The sequence below is a fragment of the Colletes latitarsis genome, chromosome 8 (genome assembly GCF_051014445.1).
Source record: "Colletes latitarsis isolate SP2378_abdomen chromosome 8, iyColLati1, whole genome shotgun sequence".
In the NCBI taxonomy this organism is placed as follows: Eukaryota; Metazoa; Arthropoda; class Insecta; order Hymenoptera; family Colletidae; genus Colletes; species Colletes latitarsis.
In genome coordinates this window covers 25892127-25910106 of record NC_135141.1, presented here as the reverse complement: position 1 = coordinate 25910106, position 17980 = coordinate 25892127, and the positions used below count along the sequence as shown (strand labels likewise).

Sequence of the window (17980 nt, the reverse complement as noted above, 5' to 3'; positions counted from 1 at the left end):
ATTGCCAACTCTGCGTTGGATGCTTGAAATGGCCTAGTTTTATTATTCTTTCAGTAATAGCAGTAAACGGAGTCAGAGAATCGTTGAATGCTAATTAGACTTTAATCGTATGTATGCTACTGACCTTCTAGCGATAATGGACACTCGCCCGATGCTCTCAGCGACCAGTAACTTAATTCTGCTTCTGCGCACCTGGTACTTTATTTTACACAAACAATACAAAAAAACATTTTTCCGAATGTATTCCAACAAAGTAGATCGTCGCCGCTTACTGGGTTAAGCAGGCATTTTTCGATCTTACAGCTACCTATTCGCTGCGTAACACTTTGCGAGTTTCTTTCTCTCCTTTAACAGTTAGGTCAAGTATGACGTCCGTTCGACGACGTCTCAATCTATTGTCGCGTACAACGTTTATCAAACTTTACCATTCTTAACATTCCTTTAGAAATTCAACTCCGTTCTTAATTCTAATATTATAATATATTTAAACGAAACGTTTTTATTACAGATTGCAATCAAGGGAATTTATGCTTAAGAACTTATTAAGAATTTATTAAGGACGTCGTTTTCCATTAGAGGCAAAAGTTCCTCCGAGTCTCCGTTACAGTAAGGTCAGTTGAACCCATTAAAAGCTAATTAACGTTCCGTAATCACCCGAATCCATTCACCTCTAAAAGAATAGTAAAAATAGATCGTCTCGAGCAGCCAACCCGGTCCTGTCGATCCCTGGAGGTCTACGATCGCGAGGAAAAACGATGGACCAGGTGAGCGGCGCGCAGAGACGGTAAAGGACGGTGCCAAGGGGACACCGTGTCCGTGTCCGTACCGGTAGCGGAAGCACCGGCGTGCACCGCGTCCCGTACGACGAGATAGCAAGGTATGCGTCCAGGCTGGTCCATAGTGCCGGCAATAACTCGGGTCTATTTCAGGCCGTCTAATTCGAGCCGGGTGACGCTAAGCTTTTAACGGCAGCGCTGGTAGCATCATCCACCGTCGCCACTACCACCACCACCAAGCTCCACCACCACCACCACCACCACCACCGCCACCACCACCGACAATAACCACCGGAACGAAGAGTCCGGTGGCAGAGAGGCTGCCTACTCGCGCAGTCTCCTCAGCGCGTAGGCCCCCAATACACCGACACTGCTTCTCTGACCCTTCAAGGTAAACGATATTTTTCTTCGTTTCATCGCGTAATTCTGTTTCTCTGTAACGCGTTTGGTAGAATCGTATCGCGGCTTTCTCTCGGTGCTCGATGAAAGCGGCAGAGATACGTACTCGAGCGGAGAAACCGGAGGAGATCTGGTTCGCGAGAAATCGTAACGGTCGGGGATCGATTTCGCGACGCACGCCGCAGTGTACGTGAGAACCTAGCGAAGGGACCAGGGCACCACCGTGGGATTCGACGGGTTTGGACCACGGCCCTATTTCCGATACATCGCCACGAAGGGTGACTAGTCGGGCGAACGATCGTTGCCAAAACCGGCCAGATCCTCTCGCGGTGTGGCGTTCTGGCAGCCTTCCACCCGGAGGCCGCCTCGAAAAAGTTCGCCCGCGGGCAAGAAGGTCGCGGCACCGGGCGTATTTCGGTAAAAAAACTGTCGTCGAAGGCCGACGAAGGTGCTTTCACGAGGTGGCGGAGTCGTCCACCGCGGTGAAACTCGCCCGTACTATTTATAAAGCGCGTGTGCGTCCTCGTGGCAACGCGCGCGTCCAATCTTCGCCGCTAACGGTTGCCTATCATGGTCGGCCCGCGTGCAAACCAAACTGACCGGAACTTTCCTCCGCTTTCTTACCCTCCTTACTGTTGCGTTGTGCCCGATTCTTCACTAGAGTACGAGACGCTCCGATTTATCGCGCCAGTAGCCTACGTCAATCTGCGACGGATGCACCGGTCCACCCGAACCTGGTTACTCTGGTGCGTTGATCTTAATATTCTCTGTGCTAATTTTACGGATCCATTATCAAGCTAGCCACTCCGCCATCGGTATCTCGGAGCTAGTCGATTTTTCTAAACTCTTTAGGTTTCGCTCCTACTCTTTGAACGTTTGTTAATCTTCGTACCAGTTGTTACAATATTTCTTAGCCTTCCTCAACAGTGCGTTGAACTTCCTATATTATTCTTGTGTCACCGTTGGCCTTCCAACGTTTTCTCGCTTATCAGTTTCTTCTCTTCCAAAACACCAATTGACAAAGAGAGGTTCCTGGTGGGACGCTGACTTTTTTATCTTGCTGAACAGTAGATAGTAAGGGACCAAAGCTGACGGTGCTCGGTTTTATAAACTATAATTACATGTTTCAGAAACGAACGTAGACTTCAATTTAACAAGACTCGAACGCACGTTGACAAAGCGTTAATCCAAGACTGGACGGAGGCGTTTGGAAAAGAAATGAATGAGCGACGATTGCGCAACACTCGCGGAAACATTTATTATGATACGCGAAGCAACAACCGAAGTGTTTATTTATCGCGTTCCCGGAGGATCCGCAGACGACGGTGATACGGGAACCGGCGAAGACAGAAACGTTTTTATTTAGAGTAGCCTTTTCTTAGCAACGCGTTCCCGACACACGTGCGAAAATTGGTTGTTTGATTTACTTCTTCCTCGCCAGATATTCGTGAATAATGTACACGTTTTATTTCGATCGACCGGTGGCTCCAGACTTTTCTTCCGAATTTTTCTGCACAATTACGGTACGACGAGATACTCCGTGCAATAGGAAATAAATCGAACGCGAAATAGTTCGTGACGCCGCGAAACTCGGCGGTAATATTAACTATTTTTAAATAGCCCCGCGTCTGCTAACATTCTGTTTTCGATGTTTACACTGAATCCCACGTTCGGTGTACTTTTCTTCAATTTTTCATGCGCTATTTATTTTCACTGATAATATTAAATCCGTAAAACAGAATAGTCCGAAACATTTGTAAATGCAAGACAGTCTCTTATTGCTCCTTTCAAACAATTGTTACAACGATAACTTAACAGAAAAATTAATCGTCTTAAATTGTTAATATATTTGAGTACTTAAAGTCCCGATAGACAAAACTGTCGCGTTTAATTTTAACATTAATTTTAATTTTCGGAGTCAAGGGTGAAAATTTCGTGACCAACTGTATCTTTTAAGACGGTAGCGAGGAAACGTTGGTGTCGAATTGCAATCTAAAATATCGAGTGGCCGTTCCGCGTTGCCGAGTATCGGTTGTATCGGGAACGGGCGTAGCTCGCATAGAATCCGCGGGACTTCCTAATTTCCGTATGCGCGAAAACGGGTCAAAGTTATTTTCGCGCGAGGCTTGCCGTGCCCCAAACAGCCGCCAACGCTTCCCTGCCGTTGTGGATCGCACAATCCGCTAGACCTAGAACCAGTCATTTAGCGTTTCGGACCATGGCTCGGCCACATGGTACCGTTTCGAGGAAACGGAGAATCCCGTCGTTCAGTCAGGAATCCGAGGACAGTCGCGTCGAACGAGGAAATAAACGAACCATCGAATGGGGAGTAGCTCAATGTCGCCGTACGAAATGCCGCCGCTAAATCCACGCGATAGAATTATTGAACCGCGAACCGAACGGGTCGCTGATCGTCCATCGAACTGGACGATAGAAAAATAAATACGGTTTCGTGTTTCGATGTTATAAACAAAAAAACCCCGCGAGTCTAATGGCGTCGAGTCGCGAGATATTCAACATATAGATGTTTTTAATTTTTTTTTTATTTTTAATGTACCATGCAATCGATGTTAAACGACGTTCGTTTGATTCCAGAAGCCCAGTCGAAGGAGAGGAATCATAATGTCGGAGACGGAAGGTGAGGTCTGCTTAACGAGCCGGCGTCGCGACGTTCTTTGAACGTCTATGGCCTAGAAATATTGAGTATCGTAAATAGATAACGAACGAGCATACGTCGAGGAACTCCGGGGAGCAAGTACGATGAACGATGATGCTGAAAGGGCTCACATCGAACACTTCTGTTCTGATCATAACATTATTAACGTAACCCTTCCAAATTCATTCTCGTCTGTCTTCTGTTTTTTTTTTTCTAAATTTCTTTCATACAAGATTGAAGAAAATCATTGCACGTGGCTACTAAACGCGTACCATTTCTGACATTTGCGAACGTTAATCCCTCGAGGCGGTAGAGTGTACTGCTTTGCCTTTGTTTCAAATGTAAGATACGCTAAAATCGATGGTCCTAACGTTGAATTTTAATAGTTTGCACTTACCATAAACGTTTCGTGCGTCGAGGGGTTAATTTCGTTGCGTTCTGCTGCGTTAAACATGTCATGTGGCACAACAGAAATCGTCGCAACTTCGCTAAACTTCATTAAACGCTAATTGAAAAACTTCCAAGAACACGTGTAATCGCAAACGCCAAACAAGATTTCTTATTAATCGGAATTCATCGTTGAATGCTTTCGTTTTATCAATCGCCACTGACCGACATCATTTTCGAATAAAATCTACGCCGTGGTTCTTGCGTTCCGATTCGGTATCGATGAAATTATTCCAGATATTCGAGCCGTAGTGGAGAACAATGATTTTCATAATATCATCGAGGAGGAGAGCGGGAGATCCAGTTCCGTGGATTATCTAGACGGCTACGTCGACACCCCGAAGCAAACCGCGAGAAGCTTCTCCGTTGAGAGCAACGAGGAGTTCAGGGAGAGGGAACAGTCGTTTATAGAAAACCAGAAGAAGATCGAAACGGAGAGGAAAGAAGCCACGCAACCAGGTTCGTGATGCACGGTAATTCGTGGATAGATGGATCGCCGTTAAAGATCGAGACGAACGCCAAGTTGAGGAAAAATGGCGCAATGTTTCACCGTCTTGTGAAATTAAAAGCAATTCGTGTACCATAAATCTAAAATGCGAAACAACTTTCTAGGATAAAGAAAAGTAATTTATCAGAAAGGAGTATTAACACGTTGGCGGTCATAGCGACAGTAAACGCGTTAAACTCCAGAGACTATAGAAAGTGTAATTTGAAATGCACGAAATTAATTAAATTGTCAAACAATGAAGATATTATAATAGGTGGGAAATGAGGAATCGTCACCATTTTGGGAAATAGATACCTTATGGTCTTTAGCGAACCACTAAGTTTATAGAAAACATAGTTGTTATTAATATTGAAGTGTACATAGTTCTCTAGTAATTACGTGTAATTGTATTATGCCATATTTAGCTGGACTACACTACTGACAAAAAATTGCAAGTTCAGTTCATTTTTGGCTCGTCTATTGTCATGGTTCCTTTTACGCAAACAATGAATTATTTTCAAGAAAAATACTCTTTGCAAGCTGGTCAAAAGTATAAACTCAGTTACAAAAAAGTAATTATAATAAGCAATAAGTCGTCGAAGCCAACAATAGCATCAGCAGTACCATTATTTATTAATTCCATAAAAGGAAAAAGACGATGGTTCTAACCGCGACGATGAGCGAGCCAAAAACGAACCGAGCTTATAATTTTGGCGGTGCATTTGCCCAGCTCTGGTGCGGTGCTGTGCTATCGACAATTCCGAACGACAGCGTCGATTGTTCGCGTCGCGATTAGAAAAATGACTTTGTAACGAAAGAAACCCGGTGTGCCATCCATCCTCGAGTTACCTCGACATCGAGACCGATCGACGCGTCTCCGGCTCGAGCCCGTCACGCTCGCTGGTGGGCAGCTGCGAGGCGTTGAACGAGCGACCGAAAATAAATCCCGCGGAGAATCCCGCGGGGTTTTAAATAAAGCCAGCGCGATAGCCGGTCAACCAGCCTCCCTTTCGGCCTCGCGAAAACGCGTCAGGCGTTCCGCGCTTCCCTCGCGTTCCTCTGCGAGCCAACTAGACGAATAGCTAACTAAAGAGAGAAGAGAGAAAGAGAGAAAGTGTGATAGATAAATAGATAGATCATTTATTACACGCTCGGAGACTGTCCTGCAAGGCCATCGAGCCAACAGCGTTACACGATTAGGCGGAAACACAAGATTAATTCTTCCTTTACTCGAGAATTCTCAAATCTTTAACGAATAATGTACGCGATACTGGTTTGTCGAGCAATACACTTACACAGTTTGTTTCAGAAATGCATGTAAATACTCAAGGACCTGGATACGAAATGGATTTACAACTATTCGGGGAACGCCTGAGATCCAATGGTGACGCGATGGACTTGCCCAAGAATTTAGTAATAACTTGAAAAGTAGAGTTGTTGTACTTCTGAAACGCTGTATTGCTCTACCAACCAGAAGGATCGCTTTACTCGTTGATTATTTCCGAAACACGAGTGTTTACTAACGAGGGACGTCAACCGGAAGATTCAGGAAACTTATAAACATTGCAAGCAGAGCAGTCCGTGATACATTATACGTGCTACGTGTGAAGGACTACGGTAGACAGAAAGTAGCTGAGCTCCTGTTGTACGAAATGCCCTACTATGTGAACCCTTTCAGTTTATATTGTGGCGTCACCTCCCGTACTCGCCATCAGATGGGTCTCTCGCAAGCGCTTGACTGACACCTTCGTTCCTCTGTATACATTCCTCAACCGTCGTCTGAGGCAAGGCCTGCTAGGAAGCCTTACCGATGAGTCCACTATCAGGCCCCAGGACGAAACGCTTTTTTTCGCTTCCAAAAGCCCAACGCCACAATATGTATAAACGAGGAGTTTCACAGTATTTTTAAGTCACTAGACGTCCCAAATTTGTGAGGCAGAGAAAGAGAGAGAGAAAAAAAGAGTGCGTGTATGCGTGGCGTTTGTAGTTCTCGAACCGGCCGCGACTCAGGTCCCTCAGGTCGGCTCGGTTCAACCCCCGTCTCGTATCGTTTCTTTTTCAGCGGCGTCGCCGACGACGGAAACAGAGGCGTCCGGCGAGGACGGTGCCTCGCGACGCGAGCAGACGGTGGCGAGGGTAGGGGCGGCAGGTAGCACCGATGGACGCAACGAGAACGCGCCAGTCGGTGAGTGGAATTCATTGCCGGTACTGGTAGAGCGTCTACGCGCGGCTGTCGAGCTATCCCTAGCCCAGGGGAGCCGTCGCGACGACGAGCCGCCGGCGCTGCCCGAGGATTCCGGCGTCGACTCCGAGGAGGACTTCCGGATACGGACGTCCATGGAACGCGTGCTCGGTGACTGCAAGGAACCCGAGCTCAGGAAAGACCTGAAATTCTTAGAGGACCTTCTATTGTCGGACATACAAACGGCTCTGTCGCGACTTCGCGAGACCTTGGAGCGAACCGACGTGGCCGCGCTCGCGAAAAACGGCGCCGCGTCCGATCCCACCAGCAAACTACACCTTCTGCGTTTGGTGTCGAGTTTGTTGTCGAGGCTGCAGGTGCCCGAACAGACGAAATCACCGGAGAAAACGGTTCTACCGTCCACGTCGTTGAGTCGAAGGCGTCGCGGGACCAGGCACACCATCGGCGTATCCGCGGAGGAGTTGGCGCGCGCCAGGAAGTGGCTGGAGGAGGAGAAGGGCAGCTTGCCCCTCGAGCAGAGGGAACAACAGCCCGCCAATGTACCGACCACGGACAGGAAACCCGAGGAGATACGCGACAAGTGCGTGAAGGATGCGATCAACCAGCGACAGTTGCTGGAGGACAAGAACAAAGAGATTCGCGATAGCTATCGTGGTATCCAGCAGCCGGACGCTGCGGAGGCAAAACCGAACGCGGAGCCTAGCATGCTCCAGGGTCAGTATCGAGCGAACAGTTATCAGTCGAAAGAGAACAACGAAAACGTCGCAGAGGAGAGCGAGGAGAAGAGTCGCGTGAGCAAATTAGCGGCCGCGCTCAGACAACGCGCCGAATTGGCGACCGCCACCGGAAGGTACGGCGGGAACAAGTTCAGCGCGAAAAAATCAAAGATCAAACGCGCGAACACAATAGACATACCTAGCTACTTGAAACTCCAAGAGAGTCTCGGCCACGAGAGCACCGGTTGCGTTTCATTGAGAAGACCCATAAACGTGGGGGACAAGGCGCTGAACGCCGCCTCGATCGTACCCAGCTTTCAGCCGAAAACGGAGAACGATAGGAAATTCTTAGCCCTGATCAACAAGAACAACGAGGTGCCGTCTGTCGCGCCTGTAGCACCGTTCAAACCGTACGGGTACGCCAAGACCACGGACATGTCGTCGCTGGCCAACAAACACTGGAACAGTCGGTTCTCCAACATCAAAACGACCTTCGACAAACCGTCCCCCAACGAGGAAAGGGAGAACAGACCGTCGTTGAAGGATCGCGCAAACAAATGGTTCTCAGGGTTGCCGCAAACGCAAACTTACTGTTCCCCGGGCGACAGGTCGTCCGAGTCGAGCTCGAATTACGGCGGCCCGATGGTGAAAACGGAAGCGTCCGGGGGTTTCCGGCACGCCCCGTCCTCGCCTTTTCGTAAGATAGAAAAACCAACACCGGTGTCGCCGTCCAAGGTGCCCGCCTCCTATCACTGGCCAAAGAACGTACCGGCGCCCACGAGCACGCTGCGCGAGAAAGCCAGGATGATGTTCGACAGAGACGTTCAACAGCCACCCTCGAAACCCAGACCGAACGTGGACTACAACGAGAAGCCCAGCTTCCCTCGTCCGCCTTGGATCGACCACGACAGGGGCGAAAACAGAGGGAACAGCACGGTGACGGAGAACGGAAAGATCGATTACCGATCCTTCTGCAAACAGTTCGCTCCTTTCGTAGGCAGAGGTACCGCGGAGACCAAGAAGATCGAGGAACGTACGCGAGACCTGACCAGGCGCGACAGAATCTCCGGAGTGGTGGATGGCAAGATCTCGTTCAAAGTGCAGACCCAGCAGTACCCTCCCGTGGAAAAGAACGCGTTCCAAGTGCCGAAAGGTGGACGATACGGTGAGAAGGATTCGTCGAAGACGATGTTTCCTGACGCGACTCTGCGCGGCAGTTCCTCGGTAGCGATCCAAACGGGCATCAACGACGAGCACCAGGACGAGGGACGGTCGTTCCGGGTGGTTCCGAAAATCAGCAAGGGTCCCACCTTGTCTTGCAGCAACGCTTCCGTTCAAACCACCAGCGACCTGGAGAGACCGACGATATCGGTCAGCGACGCGGAAACTGGACAGCAATGGAGGCCTCTACGCTACGAGGGGTCCGAAAACGGGTCCGACGGGCCCAGCTTGATCCACCGTCCGGATCCTCAACGTTTCGTACTGGACCATAATCAAAATTACCATAGCGTTCCGAACGATTCGAACCTCCGTCGAGTCGAACTTGAAACGCAAGCTGAAAACCCTACCGACGACGATCCGAGTCTCGAAGTCAATCGGAAGGAGGACTACTCATTCGTGTCCCCGAGTCTGACCGAGGAACCGGGCTTTCTGGACGACCAGAACATCCAGAACCAGGACATCAGTCCCGATGTCGGAGTGGTGACGCGCTACACCTGCGCGATCGCCACCGTCGCGTCCTCCGTCGACAGTCCAGAACCGCGTTCCGAGGAAGTGGCGGTGGACTCCCGAACGTCATCGTCCCCGTCGCCCTCGCAGTTCTCGTGGTCCAAGTCCAGACCGGCGACCAGCGAAACCGCGACGCCCGAGGACGACATACGTAGGCACAACTTGCTACAACAGAGCCTCGTGCGTCGTCTGCAGAACGAGATCACGTCCCTGAACGACGAGCAGCCCCTCCAACGCTTCCCACAGAGTCTCGAGCAGCCTTCCAGCTACAGTCACCACGCAAACTTCGCTCAAAGTCATCAACAAAGCCTCAACTCTAGCTACCAACCCGCGAACTTCGACCAACCATCGAGTTCTCAAGGACCCAATCGATTCGCCAAGTTCTTGGCGCCCGTTCCTCAAAGGAAACCGGAACCGCAACGGGCCCACTCGCCAGGTCCAGGCCCAGTCACCGCCAACAGGGTGAACGCGCTCAGGGACGCCTACGAGCATGTGCCGACCACGCAGACGAAACCAGTCCACAAGGAACGCAGCCCGATACCGAACGGAGCAACGCCTATCGACTCCAGCGAAGAGTACCTCGTCTCGTGCGCCACCAAGCCCTCGAGGTCCATCGTCTTGTCCAAGTCGGAGTCCTGGCATCAGCTGGCCATCTCCAACAGCTATCCCCGAGCGCCACGCGTCAACGTGCCAGCCTCGACGCCTTCCAAACATTTCTCCCACACGAAGCCGCCTAAGCCCAAGTCGCCCTCGTCGCAGAGGCTCCGATCGAAGCAGTTCGAGGCCTCCTCCATGGCCGACAGCGTGAAGAAGATGGAAGATAAGATCAGACAATACTTCGACAGCCCCGCCGACGTCGTCGAGACGAGGGATCATCACTCGAAACACAGGCGTTCGCCGAGGACCATGAGCAAAGGAATGGTTGGGCTGTCCCGTAGTCGCACGATGCCTGGTATATCCGACGAGAAGCTGCATCTGACGATACCGGCGCCCCAACAAGCGCCTCTGCTGAACGTGAACACCGCAGACGTCGACAAAGTATTCGATGATCTGTTCGAGGAGGCCACGAGGACCGATGGCCGCCATTGTTGACCGGCTGGATCGTCCTCTTCATCTCCTCGAGGAATTACACCTTGGCTGGGGGACTGTTCTGTTGCTCTCCGGTCCAGCCGGTTGCTCCGCGATAGAAGGACTGTTTCACCGTTGTGATTCTCTTCTCCTCGGTATCGCGTTCCACGTGTAGTTTCGATCGGTCGTCGCGACCCCCGGAGTGCCATTAGACATTAGAAAATAATACAGCAAAAGAGAGACCGACGAGAGTCGTTGGTCGCGACGCAACGAGGGGAACAGGAGCCTGGGAGGCATCGAGGTGCGCGAGAACGCAAGAGTCGCGAACGGAAAGACAACGGAAGCGCGATGATAGTCGACTTTTAACGAGGATCATCGCTCATCGAGGAAAACAAGAACTGAATGCATCGATCGTTCGAAACGATCGTTGCTCGGCCATCAAAAGCAAACTGGGGCGAGCTTTCTCGCAGCTATTCCCCGCGCGCGTGTGCTTTTCACCGGTTTCTTCAATTTTTTTTTTCTTTTTTTTTTCATTTTTTTTTTTATTTTTCTCTCTAGTCTACTTCTGTTTTTGTTTAATAAGCCTCGAGTCGCGCTCTGCGAACACGTTTTGCGGACGGACGTTGAGAGAGTCGGGCTAGAAGGTCGTGCCAAACCCCGAATAAAGCAGTGAGTCACTAGCCCTTCTTTGTTGATCCTTTTGCCGACGCGCAGTATAACGTGTATAGCTTACACCACCCGGACTGTGCACGAGTTTAACAACGTAGCGCACTCGCTATAGGCGCAGTAGAACTTTTAGAGGCGACACCACACACACGCACACCCGTTTTTCGCGACGCGAGACGCTTGGATTCTTGATGGGGACGGAACACGGTACACAGGGTGTCTCGCAAAAACGGCAACGTTCCAAGATAAACATCTGTCCCTTTGAACGTGAAATATACTTTCGTTCTTTAATCGATATTACAGCGAGGCACGTAGTTAAAGCGTTTTATCATTATTTCTGATTATATGTAAATCTCAATATTCATTCTAAAATACTCCAAAAATGTTGTATCGCGTGCTGGAAATGTCTGTTGGTTGCTTTGGCGAGACGCCCTGTACACTGTATGATTTTCTGCGCAATCGTGTCGCATTAATAGAGCGGAATGATGAAACATGCACCTGTTCGGCGCGTTACTGGAATTTCCCTTATTAACGCCTCGCGGACCCGACGTGCTTTCCTATTTCACCTACTAGACCAATCAGTCTGAATTCGTTTGGTAAAACACGCTCGACGGTAACTTGACCGTGAATGAATAATTGCCGTGAGGTTCTACACCACGGTTCCCGCTTAAAATAGAATCCGGTATGATGGAGTAGAACGTCAAGGCTGACTCGAGCGTAGGACCGTCAAGGGATGGTACTCTACGCATCTGGATCGGTAGAAATTTGCTCAACACGCTGACAACCGATCGGGGAGGCCTCCTTCTTTGCGCTTCGTCCCATCTTGAACTCTAAAAATATATAATAAACGTGTTTTTATCAACTGTACGACGCTTGGAATCAAAGATAACGTAAGAGACACTAAATGAGAGTTAATTTTTTAAGACTATACATATTGGATGTTGTCAATTCTTACATGAATACTTCTCCAATTTACACAAATCTATCTTGAATTTTTAACGTGTAGCGGTAAAAATAAAATTGTTGATATTAAATTTCGAGGTCAAGATAAATTTCACGGTAATCTTTATTTTTTAACTGTCGATCCAGACGCGTAGATTCGAATCGTTCCCTCCTTTATTTCTGTTTCCATCGAGAATTCTCGTAAATTATCCTTCGATCGACGTCGAACGTAATTCGTTCTCCACGCAAAAATAGCGCGTCCCGCGCACGTGCATTTATTTGGAGATTGTAAACATTCGGGACACACGCCAGCCAAGTTTCTAAATCTTTATTCGCGGAATCAATGAGGAACCTCCTGGCGAGATTGCGCTTTTAACGATTCCCGTTTGTGTTCGGTAAACTCTGCGAATTTTCTTGATCGATTCCGTGCCGCCACTTTGATGTCCATGTGGGCAGTGTTTGGACGAACGTTATTCGCGAACGATAAAGTAAAATTTGTAAAGTTCATTCGTGGACTAGCCCCCCACCCCCGTTCGTAAATTAGAATCCGTGGACAGATTATTTTCGAAGCTGCTGGCAATAGAAGCCGCGGGGCAGAAGCTGATTTACGAATAGATTTAACATTTTTCGTTCGTCGTTCGCAAATAAACTTTTACAGACTCTGCATGTGGGTACGAGTGCGTCTGTGTGTGCGTGTGTATAATCACGCACGAATACCTACTGCATACGGGGTGGCGGTGGAAATTTTTGTTTAAATTTCCTCGACGATCTCTCATACGAGCACACGAGCCTGTTTAGTTTTAGTACCAGCTCCGCGTGTTTTTTTAACTTTTCTCTTTTCTTTTTTTTCTTTGTTGGTGGAGCGATTTCGTCATCGCCTCGTTGCAGCTCATATCACGAATAAGCAAAATCGGTCGTTCCAACGAGACGAAGAGTCACGTTTGAAATCGTGACAGTTTCAAAATTTGATCGCATCAATGCCGAGATTATCTCTATGATCGATGAATCGCGACGAGGTTGAGAAACGAAAGTTCTCTTCTTTTCTATTTTTTTTTTTTTCTTCTGCCAGATCCTTCTAATCATTCTCACATGCGCAGCGATTTATTGACAAACGTTGGTTTTCGAAACATAGACATAGAGATTAACATTGGTTCGATGACAGAATGCGTTTCAATGATAAACCCTAACGTTTGCGCTGACGACTTCGACGAGGACCGGTGCCACCTTTACTGAGTTCCTTTTCTTCGTTTTTCAGCCCGCAAGAAGCCACTATCGCCGTTTGCCAAGTTTCGTGAACTCGACAGACAAAATAGCGCCGCTTCGTCACCGAGGTAACTGAAAATTATGTGCATGTATTATTTATTTGTATCGTCGTGCAATATTATTTACGTTATAAACATTCCAATACCGATGGCGAACTATTCATTTTTAGTAGAATAAATCCGTTGATGGAATTTGATTAACGAATGAATTTTCGAATGAAAAGTATACCAAAGTTCGTGAATAAATTTTGGCTGACTTTGTCTCTTTACTTATCGAACGTGCCTCCGTATTCGAGGCTTCGCAATAGTAACGGTATTCGCGTTCAATGCGAAGTTTCGAATCTGTACACGCAGCTGGTTCCTTCAAAAGTTTAACGCGTGCCTTTTCTTTCTATATTTAGTCCCGTAAAGTCACCGGCAACAGAGTTTCGATTCAAGTTTACCGAGCCAGCGGTGCGGGACAACGCGGCGCAAATAAAAGAGCGGCTACTGGCGTGGTGCCGTTCCAAGACCAAAGAGTACGAGGTAAATCCGCGTTGTAAAACGGTGCTTCGCACGTTATTTACAGAAACATAGGATAATTCCGTGTCACCGACTAAAACTGACTCACTGTTAAAGTTACCATCCCCTGGATCATAAGAAAAGACAGCAGTCCAAGATCAAAAGTAACAAATTGAATATTTTAACACTACGCCGCTGAACAAAATTATAGGTTCAGTTCATTTTTGTTCCCTGATAAACGCAATTACAATATAAACATGCTTGATTTATGGAGTCGGGAGTTTTTCTATAGCATGAATATAGAGCGTCCGTGCAAACAAAATACTGAATTCAGGAACATACATAGAATAAAGAAAAGTATCCATTATAACAGATTTATACAGTATACGAAGATATAATATTCATGAAGCTGAAGAAACGATCAAGAAACAGCTGGCCGTAGCATATAAAAATGTAGATTTAACAAAAAGTGAACGTACAATGTATTGTGCTCTGGTCGCAAAATACCGATCAAGAGTAATTGCGTTCCTTCTTATTACAGAACGTGCAGCTGGATAATTTCTCGACGAGCTGGAACAACGGATTGGCATTTTGCGCTTTGCTTCATCACTTCAGACCAGACGCTTTCGACTATAATTCTTTACGGCCGGAGAATCGCAGGATGAACTTCGACTTGGCGTTTAAAAAAGCCGAGTAGGCAACACAATTTCCTCTAACCGTCCTCTGAAAACGAAATTGTTACAATGAGAAACTTTACCCAATTGACACTTTCCAATTTTCATGAAACTGCGCCTAAACAGAGTATTGCAAAATACAAGACACATGTTTTCGTACATTAATAATATATCTTTATTATATGAAACTTATGAACATAGAGAAATTAGAACATAAACATGGAAATATGGCACTGAGCTTCCAATTGGTCAAATGACACTGGAAATGCCAAATTCTATCAATTGGGAATCACGTTCATTCTTAGCTTTCCAAGATACAGGTTTTGCACTCCAAATTAACCCTTTTGCAAATCAAGTTTTAAGATCATCTTGTAGGTGGGATAGTTTGGAGAACAAAACCTGTAACGTGTTAAAATCATCGCGAGAGGGGATTTTGTTGAAAGCGTCGCGTTGTTCGCAGCGAACTCGCCGGGATCGCACCGTTACTTGATGTCGAGGACATGGTGATGATGCGTCGACCAGATTGGAAGTGTGTCTTCACCTATGTGCAGTCCATCTATCGCCGTTTCAAGGACGAAGATTAAGGACTGATTTCGACGCTTCTCGACGGCGTTCCGCAGTGCAAACCCGACGTTCACCGACTCTCACGATTCAGTTTCCGTGAGACGGTCCACTATCCGTTTAATTGGTCATCAAGGAAACGACGCGTCCTTTGAACGAGATGAGAAAAAGAAAATACTCGTGGCGAAAGTCCTCGTGCAAGAATAGTGAAGAACTTGTATGTTCGCTTTTGCGCGTCCCGCATTCAGCATGTGCGTCCAGCAACAATTTACGCACAACTTCCTGGCAGCCTTCCGAACTTTTGTAACTTTTCACTGAAACGATGATGCAGCAGATGATGGCTTCCTCGAACATAACAGTGCTGTGACTGGTGTGTTAACGAAACACCGTCAGTCGTTGCCAAAACCGATGTTAGCGTTGATGTTTTTTCAATGGAACTCAAGGTCTTCTATGCCAAAGATTTGTGAAATAAATACGTGATACTAGCAATTTCTTCAATTCTACCGTTATTCCTCGTCGTTTACATTATCTTGAAATAGACTATGAGGTAGTTGCATTAAATTCGAAGATTTTAACACGCGGACAGAAATGTATTTAATTAAAACGGGACCCTATAGCCAACTCACCGGAAATTTTGATGGCATTCAAAGGGATGAAGCGACGATGCTTTGTAGAACATTTCGTTCTGAACGACATATTTAATAAACAATGTACATACATACAGTTATAAAATTTAACATATATGTATACAAATATAAAAGTTGAAAACAAGAAATATATGGAATTACCGGACTTTGAAATCTAACGACCTTCCGCTAATAAAGCAAGCGTTGTTTGCAATAGCCAACAAATTGCCTTGTAAAACATTTCGATTAAAACAATTCCTAACAGAACGAAATACTCTACAAAATATAAATCGATCGATAGATTGACCCCAAATGTTATCAAAGTCTCTGACGACACAGCTTAAGAGTCCACTTGTAATCGAAAATTACTGAAATACAATAAACGGAAATCGAAGTTCTTTTTAGAAAATCCGTTTATTAATTGAAATCAAAATTATATAATATTTGTGTTATAATGAATAGTACTCTATAACGTAAAGGTGTTTATAGTCACGGCCATTGTCATATGTTAAATAAATAGAAACCTATAAATGTTTCTATCGCGGGTACGCGTAATCGCGAATGATTAAAGAGTAATATAGAAGCTCTTCCATTTTCAGTTCATTGAAGTTCTGCTCAGACTTATTCTTTATCGTGCTACACGTCGTATCGGACGGGTGCATTATATTATCTCCAATATGGAGATGCTCATCTCTATATCTTGAATCAAAAGGCACCATTCGGTACTAGGATTGCAAAATCTTAAATTAAAGAGTACTATCTTCTAAAGAATTATTTATATCGTTTCTGTCTTCGCCGATCATTTCCTGTAAAAGATATCATCATTAGGATTCATAGATCGATTAAAAAAATTACGAACAACAGGAAACTTTTAATAATACCTGTAGGACTTCTACAAGTGCTCTAGATTCATCTAACATTTCTTTGTATACGTGATTTTCCTCTTCCAGTTTCTCAATGCGATCGAACAGTTCTTTGTTTTCTTCTAGAGCATCTTCTAATGCTATCCGCCGTCTTTCGGCTAACACTTCCCAGTAGTTTTCACTAGGTCCTGCTATTGTAGGTATATAACGGACATTTTCAAAATTATTCATTACCCAACTATTTAGTTTCCAAATTTATTTAACATACCTTCCGATGTCAAATCTTCAACTTCAATCTTAATCTTGTCCCCTCTTGCAGTTTGTACACCCTTATCCCTAAATGTTATTTTTTTACGCTTTGAATCATCCTGTTTCTTCTTATCGTGCAATTCACTAAACCATAAAGATTATCTTGTTCAAATCCTTGAAATAATACGATTATTTCGTGAATCATAAAATTTACTCACGATTTAACTGTTTCCTTTGCTGACAGAGCAGATCTGAGCATTCTCCCACCACCCACCAAGTTTTCTTTGTCATTGGCTGCTGGCTGCAAAACGTGCAAAGACTTTCTGACCTTATCCTGTTTAGGTAAAAGAGAAAAATGTATGATGTTCCTTCAAGCTTTTGCATGCAATTAATTATGCTGTGCTAATCTATAATCTTACGAGCATGATTTAAAACTAATTAATTACAATAATATTATAATTACAACATGTGGAACAATAAAGTAATATTGGAATTACAAATGGTATATAACTTGGAACATTAATTAATTGAAACTGTAAAAGCTAGTCTTGAACTACCAAACATGATGGTTCTTTAATAAATGACTTTCCATAAAGATTGAACCAAATGAGATATAATGAAGAAAGCATATTAAATTACTAACCTCAGAGGTAGCAGTTTTGGCGGCAGAAACCTTTGTACCACCTCCAGGTTTCATGATAGTGTCCGTTAAAAACGCTAGTCAACGAGATTATACGAAAAAAATATAGCAATGCTATTCACGCAACCAGCAATTAATCGATGAATTATTATCTCTGTTTCGAAATTATACTGTTCCCGGAATAAATATTCAGATATTTCTAATATACAACTTCAGATGAAACCCCAACATATCTGTTTCACCCTCGTTCCATGCACCCAACTCCTATTCTATACACAACGTAATATTTTCCCGCGTTTAAATGCCTGTTAAATTTCGCCTTAAAATTTGATAATGGAAACCGAAAAGAACTAAAATTCATGAACAGTTTCTATCAAAATTAGCAAACACAAAGTATAAAATGTGTAAATATTAAATCATTTTAATAATTAATTCTTAAACGATCAATTTAAATATCAATAAGTTAGTAAGTATAAGTTTTATAATAATTAATAAGTATAATTTTATAACAAAATT

The 17980-nt window shown here is 45.7% G+C and overlaps 2 protein-coding genes across 7 annotated transcripts; one reads left to right on the top strand and one right to left on the bottom strand.

Annotated features, from left to right (window-relative positions):
* The first annotated feature begins 1013 nt into the window (after window positions 1–1013).
* On the top strand, window positions 1014–13817 carry LOC143344896 (uncharacterized). Of its 4 annotated transcripts, none has more exons than XM_076771477.1 (6): window positions 1014–1167; window positions 3771–3813; window positions 4516–4737; window positions 6828–11149; window positions 13344–13419; window positions 13752–13817. In XM_076771477.1, exons 2-4 carry the CDS (start codon window positions 3798–3800, stop codon window positions 10502–10504), a joined length of 3915 nt encoding a protein of 1304 aa, XP_076627592.1. In that variant the 5' UTR covers window positions 1014–1167; window positions 3771–3797; the 3' UTR covers window positions 10505–11149; window positions 13344–13419; window positions 13752–13817. The 4 variants fall into 4 exon arrangements, with proteins under 4 accessions (XP_076627592.1, XP_076627593.1, XP_076627590.1 ...); XM_076771478.1 differs by lacking the exon at window positions 1014–1167 and adding an exon at window positions 1595–1921; XM_076771475.1 differs by lacking the exon at window positions 1014–1167 and adding an exon at window positions 3393–3500.
* Window positions 13818–15641: 1824 nt separating this feature from the next.
* On the bottom strand, window positions 15642–17777 carry Geminin (geminin DNA replication inhibitor). 3 transcript variants are annotated; one of them, XM_076771481.1, is made up of 5 exons: window positions 17468–17777; window positions 17043–17158; window positions 16844–16968; window positions 16594–16763; window positions 15642–16518 (listed from the first exon to the last, which is right to left on the bottom strand). In XM_076771481.1, the coding sequence occupies exons 1-5, from the start codon at window positions 17519–17521 to the stop codon at window positions 16459–16461; spliced, it is 525 nt and encodes a 174-aa protein (XP_076627596.1). In that variant the 5' UTR covers window positions 17522–17777; the 3' UTR covers window positions 15642–16458. The 3 variants fall into 3 exon arrangements, with proteins under 3 accessions (XP_076627596.1, XP_076627597.1, XP_076627595.1); XM_076771482.1 differs by having other exon boundaries at window positions 16594–16766; window positions 17043–17125; window positions 17468–17772; XM_076771480.1 differs by having other exon boundaries at window positions 16594–16766; window positions 17468–17771.
* Between the last annotated feature and the right edge of the window lie 203 nt (window positions 17778–17980).